At 34.1% G+C, this 18176-nt stretch overlaps 1 protein-coding gene, 2 long non-coding RNA genes and 1 other non-coding gene across 6 annotated transcripts; 3 read left to right on the top strand and 1 right to left on the bottom strand.

Annotated features, from left to right (window-relative positions):
• Positions 1 to 70: 70 nt before the first annotated feature.
• LOC133869768 (uncharacterized) lies at positions 71 to 10314 on the bottom strand. 3 transcript variants are annotated; one of them, XR_009900529.1, is made up of 2 exons: positions 643 to 750; positions 71 to 484 (listed from the first exon to the last, which is right to left on the bottom strand). XR_009900529.1 is itself a non-coding variant. In XM_062306845.1 (2 exons), the coding sequence occupies exons 1-2, from the start codon at positions 10312 to 10314 to the stop codon at positions 362 to 364; spliced, it is 477 nt and encodes a 158-aa protein (XP_062162829.1). In that variant the 3' UTR covers positions 71 to 361. The 3 variants fall into 3 exon arrangements, 1 of the variants encoding a protein (XP_062162829.1); XM_062306845.1 differs by lacking the exon at positions 643 to 750 and adding an exon at positions 9961 to 10314; XR_009900528.1 differs by lacking the exons at positions 71 to 484; positions 643 to 750 and adding exons at positions 7301 to 7547; positions 9961 to 10280.
• On the top strand, positions 4824 to 4915 carry LOC133869977 (small nucleolar RNA Z223). Its single transcript, XR_009900601.1, has one exon. It is a non-coding gene; the product is annotated as a small nucleolar RNA Z223 (small nucleolar RNA).
• Positions 10315 to 10465: 151 nt separating the features above from the next.
• Positions 10466 to 12046, top strand: LOC133869769 (uncharacterized). Its single transcript, XR_009900530.1, has 3 exons — positions 10466 to 10579; positions 11768 to 11839; positions 11980 to 12046. It is a non-coding gene; the product is annotated as an uncharacterized LOC133869769 (long non-coding RNA).
• A 958-nt stretch (positions 12047 to 13004) lies between these two features.
• On the top strand, positions 13005 to 13401 carry LOC133868248 (uncharacterized). Its single transcript, XR_009900308.1, has 3 exons — positions 13005 to 13075; positions 13184 to 13255; positions 13336 to 13401. It is a non-coding gene; the product is annotated as an uncharacterized LOC133868248 (long non-coding RNA).
• Positions 13402 to 18176: the final 4775 nt, after the last annotated feature.

The following is an 18176-nucleotide window of genomic DNA, read 5'->3' as shown; positions in this document are numbered from 1 at the left end:
TGTTACTATTATTATCTATCATAACAAAGCAAAGTCTATAAACAAATCCCTTTAGGGGAGTCCCAAGACTATTATATTATTTTAAAAACACAAACATGAAAGAGCTATAGACAAGTTTGATGCTTTCATACTAGCTTCGTTCAGTATCCTATAGAAACTGCAATTTGATATTCTTGAGTGTGACTGAAATATTTTTTGCATCAACCCTCAGTTCAGGAAACTCTGCACAACACTGCAATTCCAATCCCATTACAGATGATATGCAATCCAATGTACAAGGACAATCCCTTTCGGTTTTCAACAAATTGGCATCAACCACTTTAGTTATTGAAAGGGGTGATGATTCCTTTACCCAACACTTTTAAGCTGATTTCTCCCGCAAACATGTCATCTGTAGGTCTCCTTCTTGTGAAAGTTTCCATAAGCAAAATACCATAACTATACACATCACCTCTTGTAGAAACAAGTCCTTCGGATCCATACTCTATATGTGGACATAAAAAATTATCATGAGTAAATAATTATATATTCAAAAGATATATAATGCTAAAAGCAATATTCTACCAAAAAGCTATAGTTATCAGTGAATGCATGAGTAGCATGATAGACATGCAAGTTCTGGTTGTAGGCTAAAACCATTACCTGGTGCCATATATCCAATAGTAGCGAGAGTCATGGTTCGCATCATAAAATCTCCATCACCTAACAGCTTGGCAACCATGTGCGACCATGTCTTCATCTAATAATATAGGAATAATTACACTTAATCCCCCTGATTTATCCAATGTGTGGCGATTTACCCCCCAATGTACCAAAATTGGTACATGACCCCCCCAAACTTGCCAACGTGTGGCAAAATCAACCTTCCGTCCAATCGACCGTTCGTTTGGACGGAAAATCGGTCACGTGCAAGTCACGTGACCGTTTAAGACAGAGACCCTCCCCAAGTCACGTGACTTGCACGTGACCGACTTTCCGTCCAAACGAACGGTCGATTGGACGGAAGGTTGATTTTACCACACGTTGGCAAGTTCGGGGGGGTCATGTACCAATTTTGGTACATTAGGGGGTAAATCGCCACACCGTGGATAAATCATGGGGGTTAAGTGTAATTATCCCAATAATATATTATTGGGCTTCAAATCACAATAAACAATAGGTGTTGAATAACCATAATGAAGGTATTCCACTGTTGATGCGACATCGATCATTATATTTAGTCTTTGTAAGATACTCAAACATCGGTCTTGAGAATACAACCACTTCCCCAGGTTCCCATTAGGCATGTATTCCAATACAAAAGCTTTGAAGTCGATGTTACTGCACTTGCTGACGATTTTGACAAGATTCCGATGACAAATATTGTGTAGTATCTCACACTCTGTATCAAAACTCTTTAATGCCCCTTCTACTACCATTTTGAAAACTTTTATTGCAACAATCATTCCATCAAGGAGTGTCCCATGGTATGCTGATCCAAAGCTCCCTTCACCAAGTAAGTTGTTTGCACTGAACCCTTCTATCGCTTGTAAAAGTTCTTGTTGAGAATTTCTTCTCCATGTGGCTATTGGTAATGAGTTTCCCTCCACTAGAATTTTCACATTCCTTTTTCTGCATCTTGTCCAAAATAACACAAGTGCGACTACAAGCATTGTTAACACAATCGATGGTAATACATACTTTAGTATATGTGCTGTTGCGGTATTTTTTTGTCGAGGAACACCTGTTTCGAGAACCACAAAGTCTATCATTTGACATAAATGATGCAGCAGAAAAGTTCGCAAATGGTCATTTTATAGGAATTTTTCCTTGCAGTTTATTGAAAGAAACATTTAGATATTTGAGTTGCGAAACTGCTTCTAAGGACTTTGGAATTTCACCGGATAAATTGTTTCTGGAAAGGTCCAAAAATTCCAAACTTACCAATTCGCTAAAAGATTCAGGAATTGAGCCTTCTAATCGATTATCCTCCAATGAGAGATTAGCTAAATCTTTGAGGCCACCAATTGTTGTTGGGAAACCACCAGATAGTTGATTTCTTGAGAACTCTAATACTCTCAAGACCTTCAAATTTTCAATCTCTAATGAAAGAGTGCCATTTAGAGAATTTGATGACAGGTAAACCACTAAGATATATATAAGGCTCCACAAGCTCATTGGAATCATAGAAGTTAATCGATTAGAGTCAAAGTAAAGATATCTTAGAGAAGTCATATTATGCATGCATATAGGAATGTCTCCAGAAAGCTCATTACTGCGTAAAAACAATTCAAACAAGTTCCCTAAATGGCAAAGATCAAATGGGATGAGATTGTCTAGTCTATTATTATAAAGCCTCAAACCTTGAAGCTTGTGCAATCTTCCCAATGTAACTGGAACAGGTCCAGTCAATTCATTGTTCAGTAACTCCAAAGGGATCAAGTTGCTTAAATTGCCAATATCTCTAGGAATGTTGCCCTTAATATTGCAATTATCCATGTGAAGTTCCTGAAGTGAAGTAGAGAGTTTTCCAATGGAACTCTGAAGGACGCCATTTAGTTGATTATTTGAAAAATCTAAAGTTGTTAGATATGCCAAATTTGACAAAGAAGAGAAAAGGTTGAATTTTGGAGTGGAAGATCCAAGGGTCGAATTATTTACTAATAGGGTGAGCCACTTCAGGAGCCTTAAATTACCAAGTGATTTAGGAATTAAGCTCGAGAATGAGTTATCACCCAGATCTAGTTCAGTGAGTTGTGATGCATCGGAGATAGAGCTTAGTATTGTTCCACTTAGTTTGTTTCCTTCAAGATAAAGGCCATAAAGATTTGGAAGGAAGATGCCTACATTTGATGGAAGATGGCCTAAGAGGTTATTGTAAGCCATATCAATATCTGTTATTGTTGAGATATTAACGATCTCAAATGGAATTGGACCAGTAAAGTTGTTCAAACGGATAACTAATAACTCAAGGTATTGGAGATTACCAATTTCACTTGGTATTGCACCTGCCACAATATGAACGACCATGCATTATTATTCAAAAGAAAAAAATAATAATTATGTGCCTTATAATTATCATACATACAAGTGTACACATGTCTAATAAACAATCCAAATCTTCAAAGAACAAATGTCTAATAAGCAGATCGCAACAACCAAAAATTAAATAGGAAAAAGAGATGGTGGTTTTTGGAAAAACAGGGTGTAGTGAATGAGGAATTTGCATCAAACAAAATATATATTTCTAGAAGGGATTATTAAATGTAATTTTTTGGTAACTACTTTTACTAGCAATGGTTTGTGGTTGAAACTTTCAGCTTTTCAGCTCAAGACACATAGGGAATTAATTATACTTGGGAACAATAACATTATGTCTATGAGTTTTTTTTATGAGAAAAAGGAAAGTAAAGGAGAATCAAATTTTTTATTATGACATATTCTACGTAATTTTTAAGGGAAAGTCATTTATTTACGCTCACTACTTTTGGACTAACATTTCTACTTTTTCATGCTAACCATAAGCACTAATCAATCGAATTTCAGACCTTAATTTATCTTTACATTATTGTGTTGCATAGTCAAATAAATACTAGATTAGCGAGTTTATGTGCTAATAGTGAGTTCATTGTGCGGGACTCTAACGGCCAGGTTCATGAAGCTGCTAGTTTTTTCACTGGAAGCAAGGGTGAATCCGGCGGTTGCAGAAGCATTTGCAGCCTTGAGAGCTGCTGAGTTTTGCCGCAACTGGGGTCTGGACAAGATCATCTCGGAAGGAGACTCATTACAAGTAGTCAATGCTCTCAATAGACCCGGACAAAATTGGAGTATGAATGGACAAATCAGAGTTTCCAACTTTGATTATTTAGAGTTTTCACGCTCTAGTTGTTTCGAGTTTCTGAATTACATTTTTCTCCATTAAAATATTACCACATTTGCATTTATACCCTTAAACTACTACTCACTGCAACTCGCTCTTCTAAACTACCACTTTGTTACGAGTAGGACCCTAAGTCAGATTCGGGCATAAAAATTGACGGAATCCACAACACAACACGTGACAATGAAGCATTTTTGAGTGACAAATCTATCCTGAATTGAAATGCACTGTTTACAATTACCTAAAAAATCACCAAAAAAAAAAAAGTTATTTGGTTTCATGCTGGTAAATTTACTTTACCCATAAATCGCAGCACAACTTAATCACGATTATGGTTTAGAAGACCAATTAAAAGTTTGATAAGTTTATGGGGAAAGCAAATTTACCAAATGGGGAAAATTTTAATTGCCAAATTGGCAGGTTGATGGGAACTTCGTCCTCTGTTTATTTTGATTGATCGAAACTTGTGAATTACTTGTGTTAATTTTTACAAAATCAGAGGCTCTCAGAGTTTCTTTGGTGATTTTAAATTTGCAATTCTGGTATAGATCTTTGTTGTATGTTATAAATCATGGACGATTGAGGATAATTATTTAGGGTTATTCATGTTGGACTAAGGTATTATAGATGGGTGTTTATTTGGATTGGCTGTTGTGTTAATTGCCAATTCCAATGGGAGTTTTGGGGCTCTTGATATTTGTTTGAGGATGGTAACTGGTTGGGTATGTAGCTGAAATTGATGAGAAGTTTTGAGTTGCTTCGGTTTATTTTTGTGGTTATTTGCCAAGGTAGTAGATGGTTTTGATATTGTACTTTGGGTGTTTGGTTGGCTTTTGATTTGGGATATGGAAGCTATTTATGGAGAAGTTTGATGATTTATTAAGTTAAATGATTTTCTTTGGTTTCAGAAAAATGCCTAGTTTATGATTTTCTTTGATTTGTATGAATATGATTTGCATGTACAAATTGGCAGTGATGATTAAGTTACAGCTTTAATGCCAGTTCTGCTTCAGAAAATTCTTGATTGATAGAGCTGTTATACATTCTGAGCCCATTAGAAATCGTTTTTCTTCAAATGATCTATGATGTTTGTTTTTAACTTTTAAGGCCTTTGTGTTGAAATTGGTTTCCATCATTGTAAGATTTTGTGGGTTAGATTCTGTCATGTTATTTTGGTGTGTTATTTCATATTTCGGTGGCTAATTAGTAGAAGTCAAAGATGATTTGTCCACGGTTTGAGATTAGTTAGTTTCAAGACCCTGTCTTCAGGGAGAACCTAGTTATTGTGTTTGATTTGTGACCATAACTTGTTTTTTAGTGCTAGTTGAAAATTTGATTCTTGTAGTAATAGTGGTTGGTTGGCTTTTGATTTGATATTGTTTAGATTGTTGTTTCAGGTTTGATATGGGTGAGTTGCATTTAGCTCGATGAAGTTGATTGGAACTCCACGATAGATCCTGAATTGTTGTTGGATTTGGAACGGGAACCCAAGTCTCATAGTGATGGAGATAAAGATGAGAATGTTGTGATTGTTGCTTATTGCCTCCCCTTGAACCAATCTGTTCCTTGCACAGGATGGGGAGATACTGAAGAGGACTTTAGAGAAATGACAGATTTAACAAAACGACCATCGAAAATATAACTACTAAAAAAAATGGACGTTTGAGAAAAAATGACCATTGAAAAATTTGCATTAGAAAAATAACCGTTTTAATAAAACGATTGTTAACAAATATGACCAAATATAACCATTTGAAAAAAAAAAGGACAGTAAAAAAATACGATAAAAAAAATAAAAAATAAAAAAATAAAGTTTTATTCTTTTTTATTTTTATTTGAAAGTATATAGAATTAAGAATAGATAATTAGATGTATGGTACCTTTTAAAACCTATTAGTTAAACTAGATAAAGTGGGTTTTGGTTAGATATTTTAGATTGAGATATACATAAGTCATTAGGAGTATTCTTAAATGGTAGTTAGTCATACAAAAAAACCAAGGGTGTCCAAATTTAAAAATAAAAAGACAAATTAAAAAAATTTTCCTTTTTTTTTTCTAAAATAAAAATAAAATTTTTTAAAGAAACTAAAAACTTTCATTTAAAAAAAAAAAAAAAAACTTAAAATTTCTTCCTCTTTTTTTTTTAGAAAAGAATTAAAAATTTCTTTTGAAAAAATTAATTTTTTAGGATTTTTTTAAAAATTTAATTTATAAGGATATTTTTGTTTTATTGAAAAATTTGTAAAGTTATTTTTGTTTTATTGAAAAAATTATAAAGTTATTTTTGTTTTTTTCTAACCTTAGGGTACATTGACAATATTTTGGTAGTATGTCTACTTTTTTTTAAAGAAAAAGAAAGAACATTGCCGGATTTGGTGGGAACAAAGATGCTTCGGGGAATCAAAAAATTGGGGTAAGATTTCAGAGTTGGCCTCATTTAATTATAGGTCACTATGGACAAAAATGGTGATTATGGACAAAGATGCTTGGTTCCTAACCATTAGAAGCTACACCTGCTGCTTGTCCAACGAACGGTATGCCTTTTTTTAAAACTTGTAAGTTGTAAATTGGATTTGCGAATCCCCATGCCCTTAGCCACGTTGAGACGTAGAGAAATAGGGAGGTGAGAGAATTGAGAGGAAATGAGCAGCGCAGGGGGAATGGGATTACGAGAGAGACGAGTGGGGTTTCTTAAATATTATGCATATCTTCAAAGTTCAAACTTGGGGTTGAAATTACTCGTTTTGGATATATTGCAACCGTCTACTCCTAAAACTGATAATCGTCATATCATAGATAGTTAGCAATTTTTTCCAACCCACTTCAAACGCGATTATACAATTAGGCGGTTAACCGTTAGTAGATAGCGGCCAGTTACTAACCTACTTGTCATGAGTTTATTTACTACCTTTTCGCCCATACTTAGCATGAGCTTAGTCTAGTAAAAATGAGTGCTGAGGCTGCCCCGTGCATGCTATGTTGGGATAATATCAAAATACCATCATACATTTATAATGAGCCAAAAAAATACGATTCTACAATTGCTATCATTTGTGTCCCATGGGCACAAATAGTGATTTTGTTGCCTCCAACACTTTAAGATTAACTTAGAATACCCATTGGCGGCTAATTATAGGTCACTTCAATATTAACTATACCAGTTATAAATGCTACTACTATTATCTACCATAACAACACAACGGCTATAAACAAATCTTTTCAAGGGAGTCTCAAGACTTTTACATTATGTCAAAAGTACAAACAAGGAAGACTTATAAACAAACTAGATGTTCTCATATTAGCTACGCATCCTGTAGAAATTTCAATTTGATCTGTTGAGTATGGCTAAAATATTTTTTGCATTAACCCTCTGTAGGCAACTCTAAGTGCTGAAGAAATTCAAAGAAGGCCATCGGGCTTGCATGATTTTATATGGCTCATCACATTTTGTTAGTACATAAAAAATGAGGTACAAAGATGTACTTCATAGAAAATTCCTAGAACTGCTTTTATCTTCTAACAATCTCTAGAAAATTCAACATCTAGAATTCCTAGTACTGCTTTGCATAACACGTGGTTGTACTGGGTTTGCATAGTATAGTTGCATCACAAAATTTTGCATTGGGCAGACACAGCCAGGATTTCTCAGATCTGCCTCTTCATCTGCGAGTATAGCCTTTTAAAAATTCTGATATGGTCCAAAGTTCATTGTTAGAATTTTGTGGGATATAAAATTTATTTCTTCAAACAACAATCACTTGTTTATTTGAGGATGAGGTCATCCTTTAAAGATGCATATTTACAGTGCTCTAGGTCTAGTATACATTTCTGGAAAAGTAAAAAGTCAGTCAACATGACGAACTAAAAGGGGACTATTATACCCGGTTCACTAAATAACCCATGTTTCATGAAACCCAAAGATGGCTTTTAAGATCATTCACTTAAATCAGGAAATTTTCACTATGAAATCACCAGGTTAGAACCAATAATCTTGTCACTCCTCATGGGTATGAATCATTAACAGTATGATGCATTGTACGGGAATCAAACTCCTAAACACATACCCACCTCCAATCTCATGTAAAATAGACCACAACGACCCTGAGCTAAGTTGGAAAAGTTAGATTTCGAAAGTAATTTGCAATTAGTTACATAAAAAAAGCATACCTATAGTTCAAATGTTTGACAAAATTATACCTCATACATGCAAAATCTGTTAGCTTTTGTACATCTTTAAGAAGATCAGGTCAGTTACAATGACTAAATTATATTAAAATCACTCAAATCCCTATCCATTTGAGCAAGTAGCAAGAGGATGTCTGGTGCACATGACAGAATAAAAGGGGACTAAAAAATCAGTTTGGGGTGATTATAAAAATGGACAAAAATTATTCAAGACATCAGACAGAGAAGTCCCATATTCTGCATCCCTATGTTCTACTGATATGTATGTTTTCCGACGCAGAGGAGAGAGAGAGAGAGAGAGAGAGAGAGAGAGAGAGAGAGAGAGAGAGAGAGAGAGAGATTAACAGCTAGTATAAGAAAACATTTTACATCTAAACAAATTTTGGACATTTCATGAGCAAACCAGGATGGCACAAAAAAAGAAAATGAAACATGGTAGATAATTTATTAGAGTATCAATTCAATATAGATCTTATAGATGCCAAACTATACAAAACACGGTGCAAGAGATACGTAGTTTTACGTGCAATATAAAATAAGTGTAGAAATTGTCAAACAAAACCAAATAATCAAGGAAGACATGACTAGTTTTTGAGTTGATAAAAAAAAAAAATGTTCTAGGCACAGGCCACACCTTTGATAAACAACTGGATGGTGAGGCATACACCTAGAAACTGCAACTTAACTTTGCACTGCCTCAAGGTGTACAAGCACCTCACTCTGAGGTGATCTCAAAGTAAACTTCAGAAAAAGCATCTATTACAACCTATATGACCTCAGGAGAATTTCATAGCAACAACAGACCTTATCATTCCTTTTTAGATAGTCACTGGTTTGAGGTGAATTTTGAATGTATTAATGCAAAAGGATTGTTCAAACATCTATTATAACAAATGGCAATAATTATGATTACCAGAATAACAGAAATGCTAGAATCAAGTGATTAGATTGAGTAAAACATAAAGGATAAAATGAGGAGCATTATCTCTTCAATTGATATCAAACTACTAAGCTGCAGTACAGCCAATAATAATACCTATGCACTGCTGCAATACCACTACTACTATTGCACATTCAATTGGGAAAATGCCATACCACAATACCATCTGGTACTGGTTCCTTGATTCAAACAGAGAACCAGTACCAGATGGAACACTTTAAATTAGATGCACACTAGATGCATCAGTGAGACTGAATTTGAGCTCCTATGAGGCTGGCAGCCAAGATTCTATTAGGTGTGTAAGAATGATCCAATTCAGTGTGAAATCTATTGCAAGATAATAAGTGAAAGAGTTGGGTTTCAGATATAATGATTCTGACATCTAGGACATATTTCATGATTTACTGTGTGATTCCCTCAAGCACCGAAGAAATCTGCACTGTTACATTTTCTGTCTGCTGTTCTAGTCAAATGGCCTTTCTGTTCAACTCTTTGTGCAGTATCAAAGTGAATGACTTACTCACAGAGCAATCCAAAAGAATAGGGAAAAGACCAAAATCGACTTGAACAGAAAAACAAAAGCCATACACACACACACACACACAAAATGTTAATAAATTACTCAATTTCAATGGGAAAGCTCTTAGCCTTTCGTGTGTTAAACAGAATGCCCAAGAAAGAACACAAAACAAACAAACCCCAAATAACAAAAAACCCAAATTTTCCGACAAATATTGAACCTTTAACTAATTTCCCAACAAATATTGAACCTTTAATGAACCCAATCCAAACGAAAATTTAGGGTTTTTCACATATGAGCCTCCAACAAGTATTTTAAATAATCGAAATCCACCACATTCACTCAACAAATTCAAACCATAAATTGTAATCGACCACATTCACTAAAAGAAAAAAAAAAAAAAAAAAAAAAAACATGAATCAATGGACCAGGAAGAGTGAAAATATAAAAACACACCGAATGATTAGAGGGAGGCGAGCTGGTGGGCTGAGCGGGCAGTCGGCGTCGATCAACGGCGGTGGAGTGGCGTTTTCCCGGAGATGTTTTGTGAGAGAGAGCGATAGAGCAACAAAACTTGGACACCAGAAGAATCTGATCGTGAGAGGCAGAGAAAGTTTGAGAAGAAAACTGATCGAACTGATCGTGAGAGGCAGAGAGGGCTTGAGAAGAAAAGTATCTAGGGATTTGTTTTTCCCACCTTCCGAAAATATATAATTTCCTGGCATAAAAGTTTTCACAGCACATCCTGGCAAATGAGTACTTCATTCCTGGCGTAAATTCCAAAGAATCCACATCATTAGTTTCATCCATTTTCACACCTGGGTGGTGGGATTATAGTGTCATATGTCAATTACACACATTGGTTGATTCTCGTAGGTTCAGCTTTTGCAAAACCAAGAAAGTTTGAGCCAACTTTGTTTCCAAATCATGTACTGAAGTTCCCTCAGAAGCACTTGTGGTAGTTTTGTCAAATTCTTGATCATGCTGGCGAAGAATCGCTTCGTGTTCATGGTTTTCGCATTGAGTTGCTTCAGGTTGCTGAGATTCGCAAAGGCAGTGGTACCCCAAGGAGAAGGTACGAGCTTGCTCTTCCGTTGTCAAACTGGGTGTCACCCATTAACTGTTTGGACTAGTTGGGCTTAGCTTATCATTTTTCGTAGTAAGATATGAAAGTACTATGCATTGATCTTTTTCTTTTTCCTTTTTTTTTTCATTAAATTATTTGGTGACCAAACAGAAAATTGGGGGTTTCCCCATTGAAATTTATGATTATGGTGCTTCACTAGTGCATGATTCTCTGGTACTCTCTAATTAGATGGGCTAAGTTTTAATTAGTGTGATTCTCACATGTTTATAAGTCTAAATTCACATAATTCTAGTAAAACTGATTGTTTTCTTGTTTTCTTTTTTTTAATGCGTTAATCGAATTGTCGAATGTCATATTAAGTTGTTAATTTTCATATTTTCCTTCACAAATATGGAAGTAAATTGGATAATTAAACCGATTTCTTCATTTATACTTTTTTCGCTTCAAGCTTCAAAGTCATGTGATTGAGAATAATAAAAATGTTCAAAAATTTCTTGGGTATTTAAATCTGAATTTAGGCAATAAAAATGAATTCAAGCGCAGATAACTGTTGCAATGAATTTGGATTGCCATTTCTTTTTCATAAGCACAGTTGTACAAAGCTGATTTGACATGTGATGTTTATTGATTGGGATGTTGTATAGTTGATGCACTCTAACAAATAGCTAGTACCATGGGCTCAACATATTAGAAATTTGATGGTAATTCTTCCCAACTTGAAATGGTTGGGATGAAACTAGAGCCACCAAGAAATTCTGAGAACAGCATTGGTTGTGATTGCAACAATATTGTCTGTCATGTCGTAAAGATGTACAGTTCCCTCATCTTGTTACTAATTATTTTTATGTCAAATCTTCCATCTTATGCATGATTTTACATCTTCGTATGATTGTCAAAAAATATAATTTTTTTATTAATTAATTTAAGTTAGCTCATCTAAGCCTTCATCTACGAATCTATATATATTTAGTGTTATTTTGTTTGTCAGGTTAGTGAAAATTTTTGTTGACTATACATTGTAATGAAGGCCACCAAACATTATTTTCAAAAGCTGCCTTTTTAACATCCATGACATATTTAATATATTGTAAAATGCTAACAGCATGTCATGATTGATCTACTTCTCATGATAGTCGTTACCTATACTCATTATCTAATAACTCATTTATTATATAGAGTGCTCAAGTTTTATAGTCTTCCTGGCATGCTTCCACCTCAACTGGTGAAGCTTCCTCACCTTCGAGAAATGTAAGATCTTTTTGAAATGCTTCAATTTCAAGTTTGATGGTAATATTTTGCAGCACTAATGTCCAACACAATTCACTAGAATTTAATAAAGACTATTTTTTCAGCATTTCCTATTTACACCGGTTGTCCTCTCATTGTAGTGATTTTGCTTACAACTATCTCAATGGGACAACACCACTGGAATGGGCTTCAATGCGATTAACTTCTATGTGAGCTCTTCTATTTTATATTGATTAAGTTTTGATTTAATTAGCTACTTTTCTCTTAAATTAACCAAGTAATGTGCAGCTCTGTTCTTGGGAATCGCTTATCAGGGGAGATTCCAAACGAGTTGGGAAATATTACCAGTCTCACATACCTGTACGTTTTGAACTTTGGTTTGAAGTCTTCATGAGTGAGCTTGAGTTGTAAAATAAAAATAAAGTAGAAAGACTCTGGTTTTCTTGTTTAAGTGTACTGCTATGACCTCAAACCACTGAAACTTTCCGTGTTTTTTAATTGTTATATGGTCGTTTTGTTACCCCTGCACTCCATTGTGATTTTTGGATGGTTTAATCATGAGTTTCTTCTTCTTCTTTTTTTTTTCTTTTTTTTTTGTGTGTTTTACTCAAACAGAAGCCTTGAAGCAAACCAATTCTCTGGCATTGTTCCTCTTGAGCTTGGCAATTTGACCAATTTACAGACTTTGTAAGACATCTCATCTCTTCATTTTGGTAGGTTATAAATCTTTTGCTTGCTAACACATTTTTTGACGATTTCGTTGGTTCATTGCTGCAATATTGTTATTGCAGGATGCTATCCTCCAATAATTTGACAGGAAACTTGCCGATGACTTTTGCCATGCTGGGAAGTCTAACAGATTTGTGAGAATTTATTATATATGCTTCTGTTGACATAATTCACCCCTCCTTTAAAGCATAAATATAAACATTTTGCTGATGAACATCAATTTATTGCACAATGCAGTAGGATAAATGATAACAACTTTAGAGGAACAATACCAAGATTGTAAGATCCTTGTTTTTTTTTTCAAGAGATCTCAAGTGTTTTTTGAGTCTCCATCGCAGATAAGCCTTTACCTTTTTTTTTTTCTTTTTCTTTTTTTTTTCTTTTTTTATGTATATTTTCTAATAGTTATTCTCATTCAAATTTGAATTCTTGAAGAGAAATGCATGCAAGTGGACTGGAGGGACCCATCCCACCAAATATATCTCTTCTGAGTAATTTACAAGAGTTGTGAGTAAAAAACCTTCTTACATTCATCCGGTTGCTTGATAGGATGCAACTTGATTTTTTTGGTATATTCAATCAACAATTTTGGCTCATGTGGCATCTTTGAAACAGGAGGATTAGTGATATAGATGGGCCAAATCAGGATTTTCCTATGTTGATAAACATGTCTGGCCTAGTAAGATTGTATGTTTAGTGCTTACATTGTCAACTATATATTCGATTTGATGATGCTTTATGCGATACAATTCAGTTATGTATTTTAGGGTTTTGAGAAACTGTAAGATTTTTGGGGAGATCCCTTCATACATCTGGACAACGAAGAATCTGCAAATGTTGTAAGTAGAGCATGTGACATATAGGAGTATGCTGTTTACTAGCTTGAATTAGGTAATCATAAATTTATATATATGTGTGTGTGTATCGATATTTGCCTTCAGAATGCCTTTGATTTGGATGGTATTGTTCTCAAAGAACAAAAGAAAGCTGACAACAAGATGTTTCCAACGGTGTTATTTTTCCTAAACTGAAAATATAAAACGGTTTCAAGAAACCTTTTTTGATGCTTTCTGAAAATAGGCTGTTTTCAAGAATAATTTTCTGAAAACAGTTTTTCAATTCAAAACATGTTTTGTAGTGCGTTTTGCACTGTTTTCTGTTTTGTGAGCTTTATAAAAGGAACCAAACAGGTCCAAAATGTTTATAAAAGCTTATGGATTCTAACAATTGGCATGGCTTCAAGCTTGTAGTGATTTCATCACCTAAACAATTAGACTGGCAAAAAACATAGTAAAAGTTCATACAAGGAAGAAAAGCAATATATCAACATTGAAATTAGTGTGAAAGACCTCAAATAAAAGTAGAGGTGTAGAAAATTGTTTGAATGATGCTGTAGAAAAAAGTTCTAAATCTATTACAAAGATCGATATAATAAGAAACAATCTGGCTTCACAAACTATGAATATTGCACTCTCCTTAATAAACCATATTACAGAAACTGAAGACATCATTGATAACAAATTAAATTTGTAGACACACTTACGCACATACTTATTATGATTGCACAACATATGGATGTGCACTTGTGTGCACACCTGTAAGTTTTTAGTACACAAAATTGGCCAACCAATAAGATTGAAACAACAGAGAACTATAAGATGCAGGAAGTTGTGACATGTCAATTTACTAGTTAGCATAATTCTTTATTTTTATTTTACTTTTATAAGTATTTGACTTCAAGGGGAGAGGGAAATGAAAGATTCGAACTAGTGACCTCCGTTTCATGAGACGTGGTCCCTAGCCAATTGAGCTATACCTTGGGACCAGCTGGCATAGATATGTTGCCCAAATTCCTTGCTACTATCATTTTTCAATTCTTTTCTTATAATTGTTGTCTGCTTTGCTCCTATCTAGATGGTAACAGATTACTAGAAAACATAGCATATTGATAGAAGCAATGTTTGCTTTCATGAGCGAAATAGCTTCTAGTAATGCTAAGTGAATAATGCCTTATTAACTAAGGTTATCTTTTCAAACTATAAAATTTTGAGTGCCCTTTCTTCTTCAACATACCAGGTTCTAAATTGTTCCAAGGTTGGATATTGATTATCTTGTCTCTTTGTGATTGTTGTAGTGATGTCAGTTTCAACAATTTGGCTGGGCAGATTCCCACCAATATCTACTTAGAGCGCCTGAGGTTTCTGTAAGTATATCGAAATAGAGGCTGTAATTGATTGTATATTTTGACTTTCATCATTAACATACTTTAATATCATTTCCAAGTCTGGAGGACTTGATTTATATAGACACAAACACTTGAACGCACAACTGCACACATGCACCCCATTTTTTTTATAATCAAACTTGCTATCTGGTGCAGAACCATGTCATGTATCTCTTACCAAATGCAACCATAGATTTCTAACAGGATTTGTTCAATTGCGTTTGGATTCTAGTATTTTTAATGCATACTAAACCTTTGATGTTGCTTCTGTTAGGTTTTTAACCGGCAACTTGCAAAGCGGAATTGTACCGGATTCAATCTTGATGGAAGGAAGTAATATGTATGTTTCTTATCTGGGACACGTTTTCTGTTTAGATTCATCTTTTTGATATATTTGCAATCCACCTTTTCCTTTGTGCCCATATGATGTATCCAAAATGGTTCTCCATCTTAAACATTAACTATGAAATACAGGGAGATAACAATTTGAGGGCCATTGGCACTAACCATATATAAGGGCGGAGTTTGCTATTCTCCTTTTGAATTAATGAAATATGCATATTTTGCTTATCTTATTAAGCTCATAAATGAACTATTTCTATTTGGTAGTACTCCTTTCTAATGTATGTTTCTGAATTAAAGATAGAATTTTCCCAATTTTTTTTTTTTAGATTTAATATAATTTGATTGTTTTGCCCGTTGAATTGAGAGCCACTACATTGACTAGACTACTATTTCCATAATACTTTCAGAAGCAAGAAGCAAATTTAATATCCAGTTCAGCAGTCCCGTTATTGCCTATCTGCAGGACTGAACAACTTCTGTATTAAACCTCACAGCTAATAGTGTCAGACTGTCAGGGCTTTTCAGCATACACTTGAATTTCCTAAGTTGCTTCTATTTTCTGGATATTAACAGATTACTATATTAGTGATATATTTTAGTCGTTTTCAAGAAAATGATATGCAATGATAAAACATGCTTTTCAGGTTCAAATGTTTATGAAATACTAAGTGCGATTGTCACACATCTTCTCTCGTTCATGCGCCATTAATATCTTCCAAAAAGAATCAACGATCTCTTCACTTTTAAACATAAAATTCTTCTCCGCATAAAAATCATCAAAAACATTGACATCAAGAGAATTTGATAAAAGATTTCTACCCGAAGAAAATCAAATTCGTTAATTAACATCAAAATCAAAGACTTCACTTTAATTAGGGCTTTCATCAAGCATGTGATGTACAAAACTCTCATAAAACAAAAAAAAACAAAAAAAAAAACATTCACATTAAGGAAATTTGATAAAATATTTTCTACCCTAAGGAAATCAACTTCGTTAACATCCATATCAAAGACTTTACTTTTAGGGCTTTCATCAAGCACATTATGTATAGAACTCTTATCAACAAAATTGTCAATATTACCTGAGATATTTACTTTTTCCAATGGTTCTTCTTTCCCAGGATAGATGTTATAGATTAGTGGTGAAACCTAATCTACTACAGATTAATCATCTTGATCATATGACAAAGAACCTCCACAAGATCTCCATCATTGATATCGGTATCCTAGGTTGGTGGAGAATCCCAATCTATGAATCCTAGTGAAGAATTTTCTACATCTTCATGGTTAACATCATCATAAACATGTCTATGTTTAAACTCCTCATCAACAACTCGTCTTCTTGGAACTCTTCATCAAGAAATTCATCTTTCTCATCCACATAAGATGGATTTGGTAGATGAATTGGAGGCTCACGACTAACGGTCAAGGTGGCCCACCAAGGGCTCTGCGTGTCAAACTGTACCTTCCTCCGTTGAGATCATGCCTCATTAAAAGTAATCACATCATCCTCATCCACAAAACGTGGAGTTCGTTGACGGCGACGATCGTTAGCAACATCCATGGCATCAAGTTGGTCGTATAAGGTTCTGATTTGCTCCATCAGTCATCTAGATCGTGCAACAAATTGTTCCTCCACGTGCTGGAACGAACCGCCAGTCAAAGAACGCAGAAATATTAGAGAGCTTCCATTATGTAAAAGGATCTGCATTGCCTAAAGTATGCTAATATCAAGAACTCTAGAGAATTCATGTGCATATGAAAAGATTTTTAAAAAAAGTATCTTTTAGAGAATGCATATTTCTTTGTATTTGTCTCACGGTATTATGACTTTTGAATCATCTAATAAAATTGTTTGACTCGATTCTACTAATGTTTGTTTTTAATTTTAAATAAATATTGTAAATGTCTGGTAAGATTTATCCAGTCATTCATCGACTTGTCTTACATAATAAATTTGTCATGTTTATTTTTCAATGTTAGTAACTAGCAATACTACTATGTTAATTTCTACTTATTTTGGAATAGAGCAGTGCTACGGAGAAGGAAAAATTCCGGATTTAAATAATTACAAGAATGCCACTGTACAGCCAAATTTCCGGATGAAATCCAGAATTTTTCCTTCTCCCCAGTATTACCCTTTCGAATATTCTATGTTAATTTGAAGGGACATATAATGTAGTATATATGTCTGTGGCGGTGGAGTTTTTGACGTTGTGTCTCGTCGAGTTGAATTAATGGATGCTCTCAACCTATTTTTCATGTGATTTGACAAATGAAGATAGGAATTAAGTATGCTATCTTTAGTCTGAAATGTTTGGGCCGAGCTTTAGGTCATGATTTATTTTTAAACTTGCATTAAAAATAGTGAATCTTTCAATCACATTAGCTATGCATTGATATGTTCTTGTAAATGCAATGTCTTAATGCCTAGCTCGTTTGGATCGCAGAATAGACTTCTAAAATGGAATGACTATTGCATGACCTTTATTTGGTATGAATCTATTCTTTATTTCCATTTGAATAACTATTCCTCTAATTTTTTAGAGGAATAGCTATTCCTTTGAGAATAAACTACATTTTTCATAAAAAAATAATTCATTATTTCTATTTCCTCTCATTTTTAATTTTTAATTTTTTTTATTAAAAAAAAAAAAAAAAAAAAACCTAACATACATTACATCTGTGGTGGATCCCCGAGGCGTTTTGGGGTGACCTATGCCAACATTTCAATCATTAAAATAATTCTGCAATGAACGACAAATTTTGTAATTTCGATTCATTATGCACATCACATTCAAATTAAAATACTTCAACTAAAATCTCAAACTGATTTTCTTTTGCTCTGAAAAATGAATAGGATATCTTCCGTGCACGTCTTGGTTTTACAGAGACTATCTCAAACTTTTTACTTTTTCATTTCATTTCTCAAGCACTTCTTGGCTTCCACCACATGATTGTGATTTTTTTTTTTCTTTCTTTTTTTTAAGTTCCCATGTAAAGTCCCTAATACTAGTAGAGTAGTAGTAGCTTGAGCCT

Source organism: Alnus glutinosa, chromosome 5 (assembly GCF_958979055.1).
Source record: "Alnus glutinosa chromosome 5, dhAlnGlut1.1, whole genome shotgun sequence".
NCBI classification, from domain to species: Eukaryota; Viridiplantae; Streptophyta; class Magnoliopsida; order Fagales; family Betulaceae; genus Alnus; species Alnus glutinosa.
This window is presented reverse-complemented; position numbering and strand designations above follow the sequence as displayed.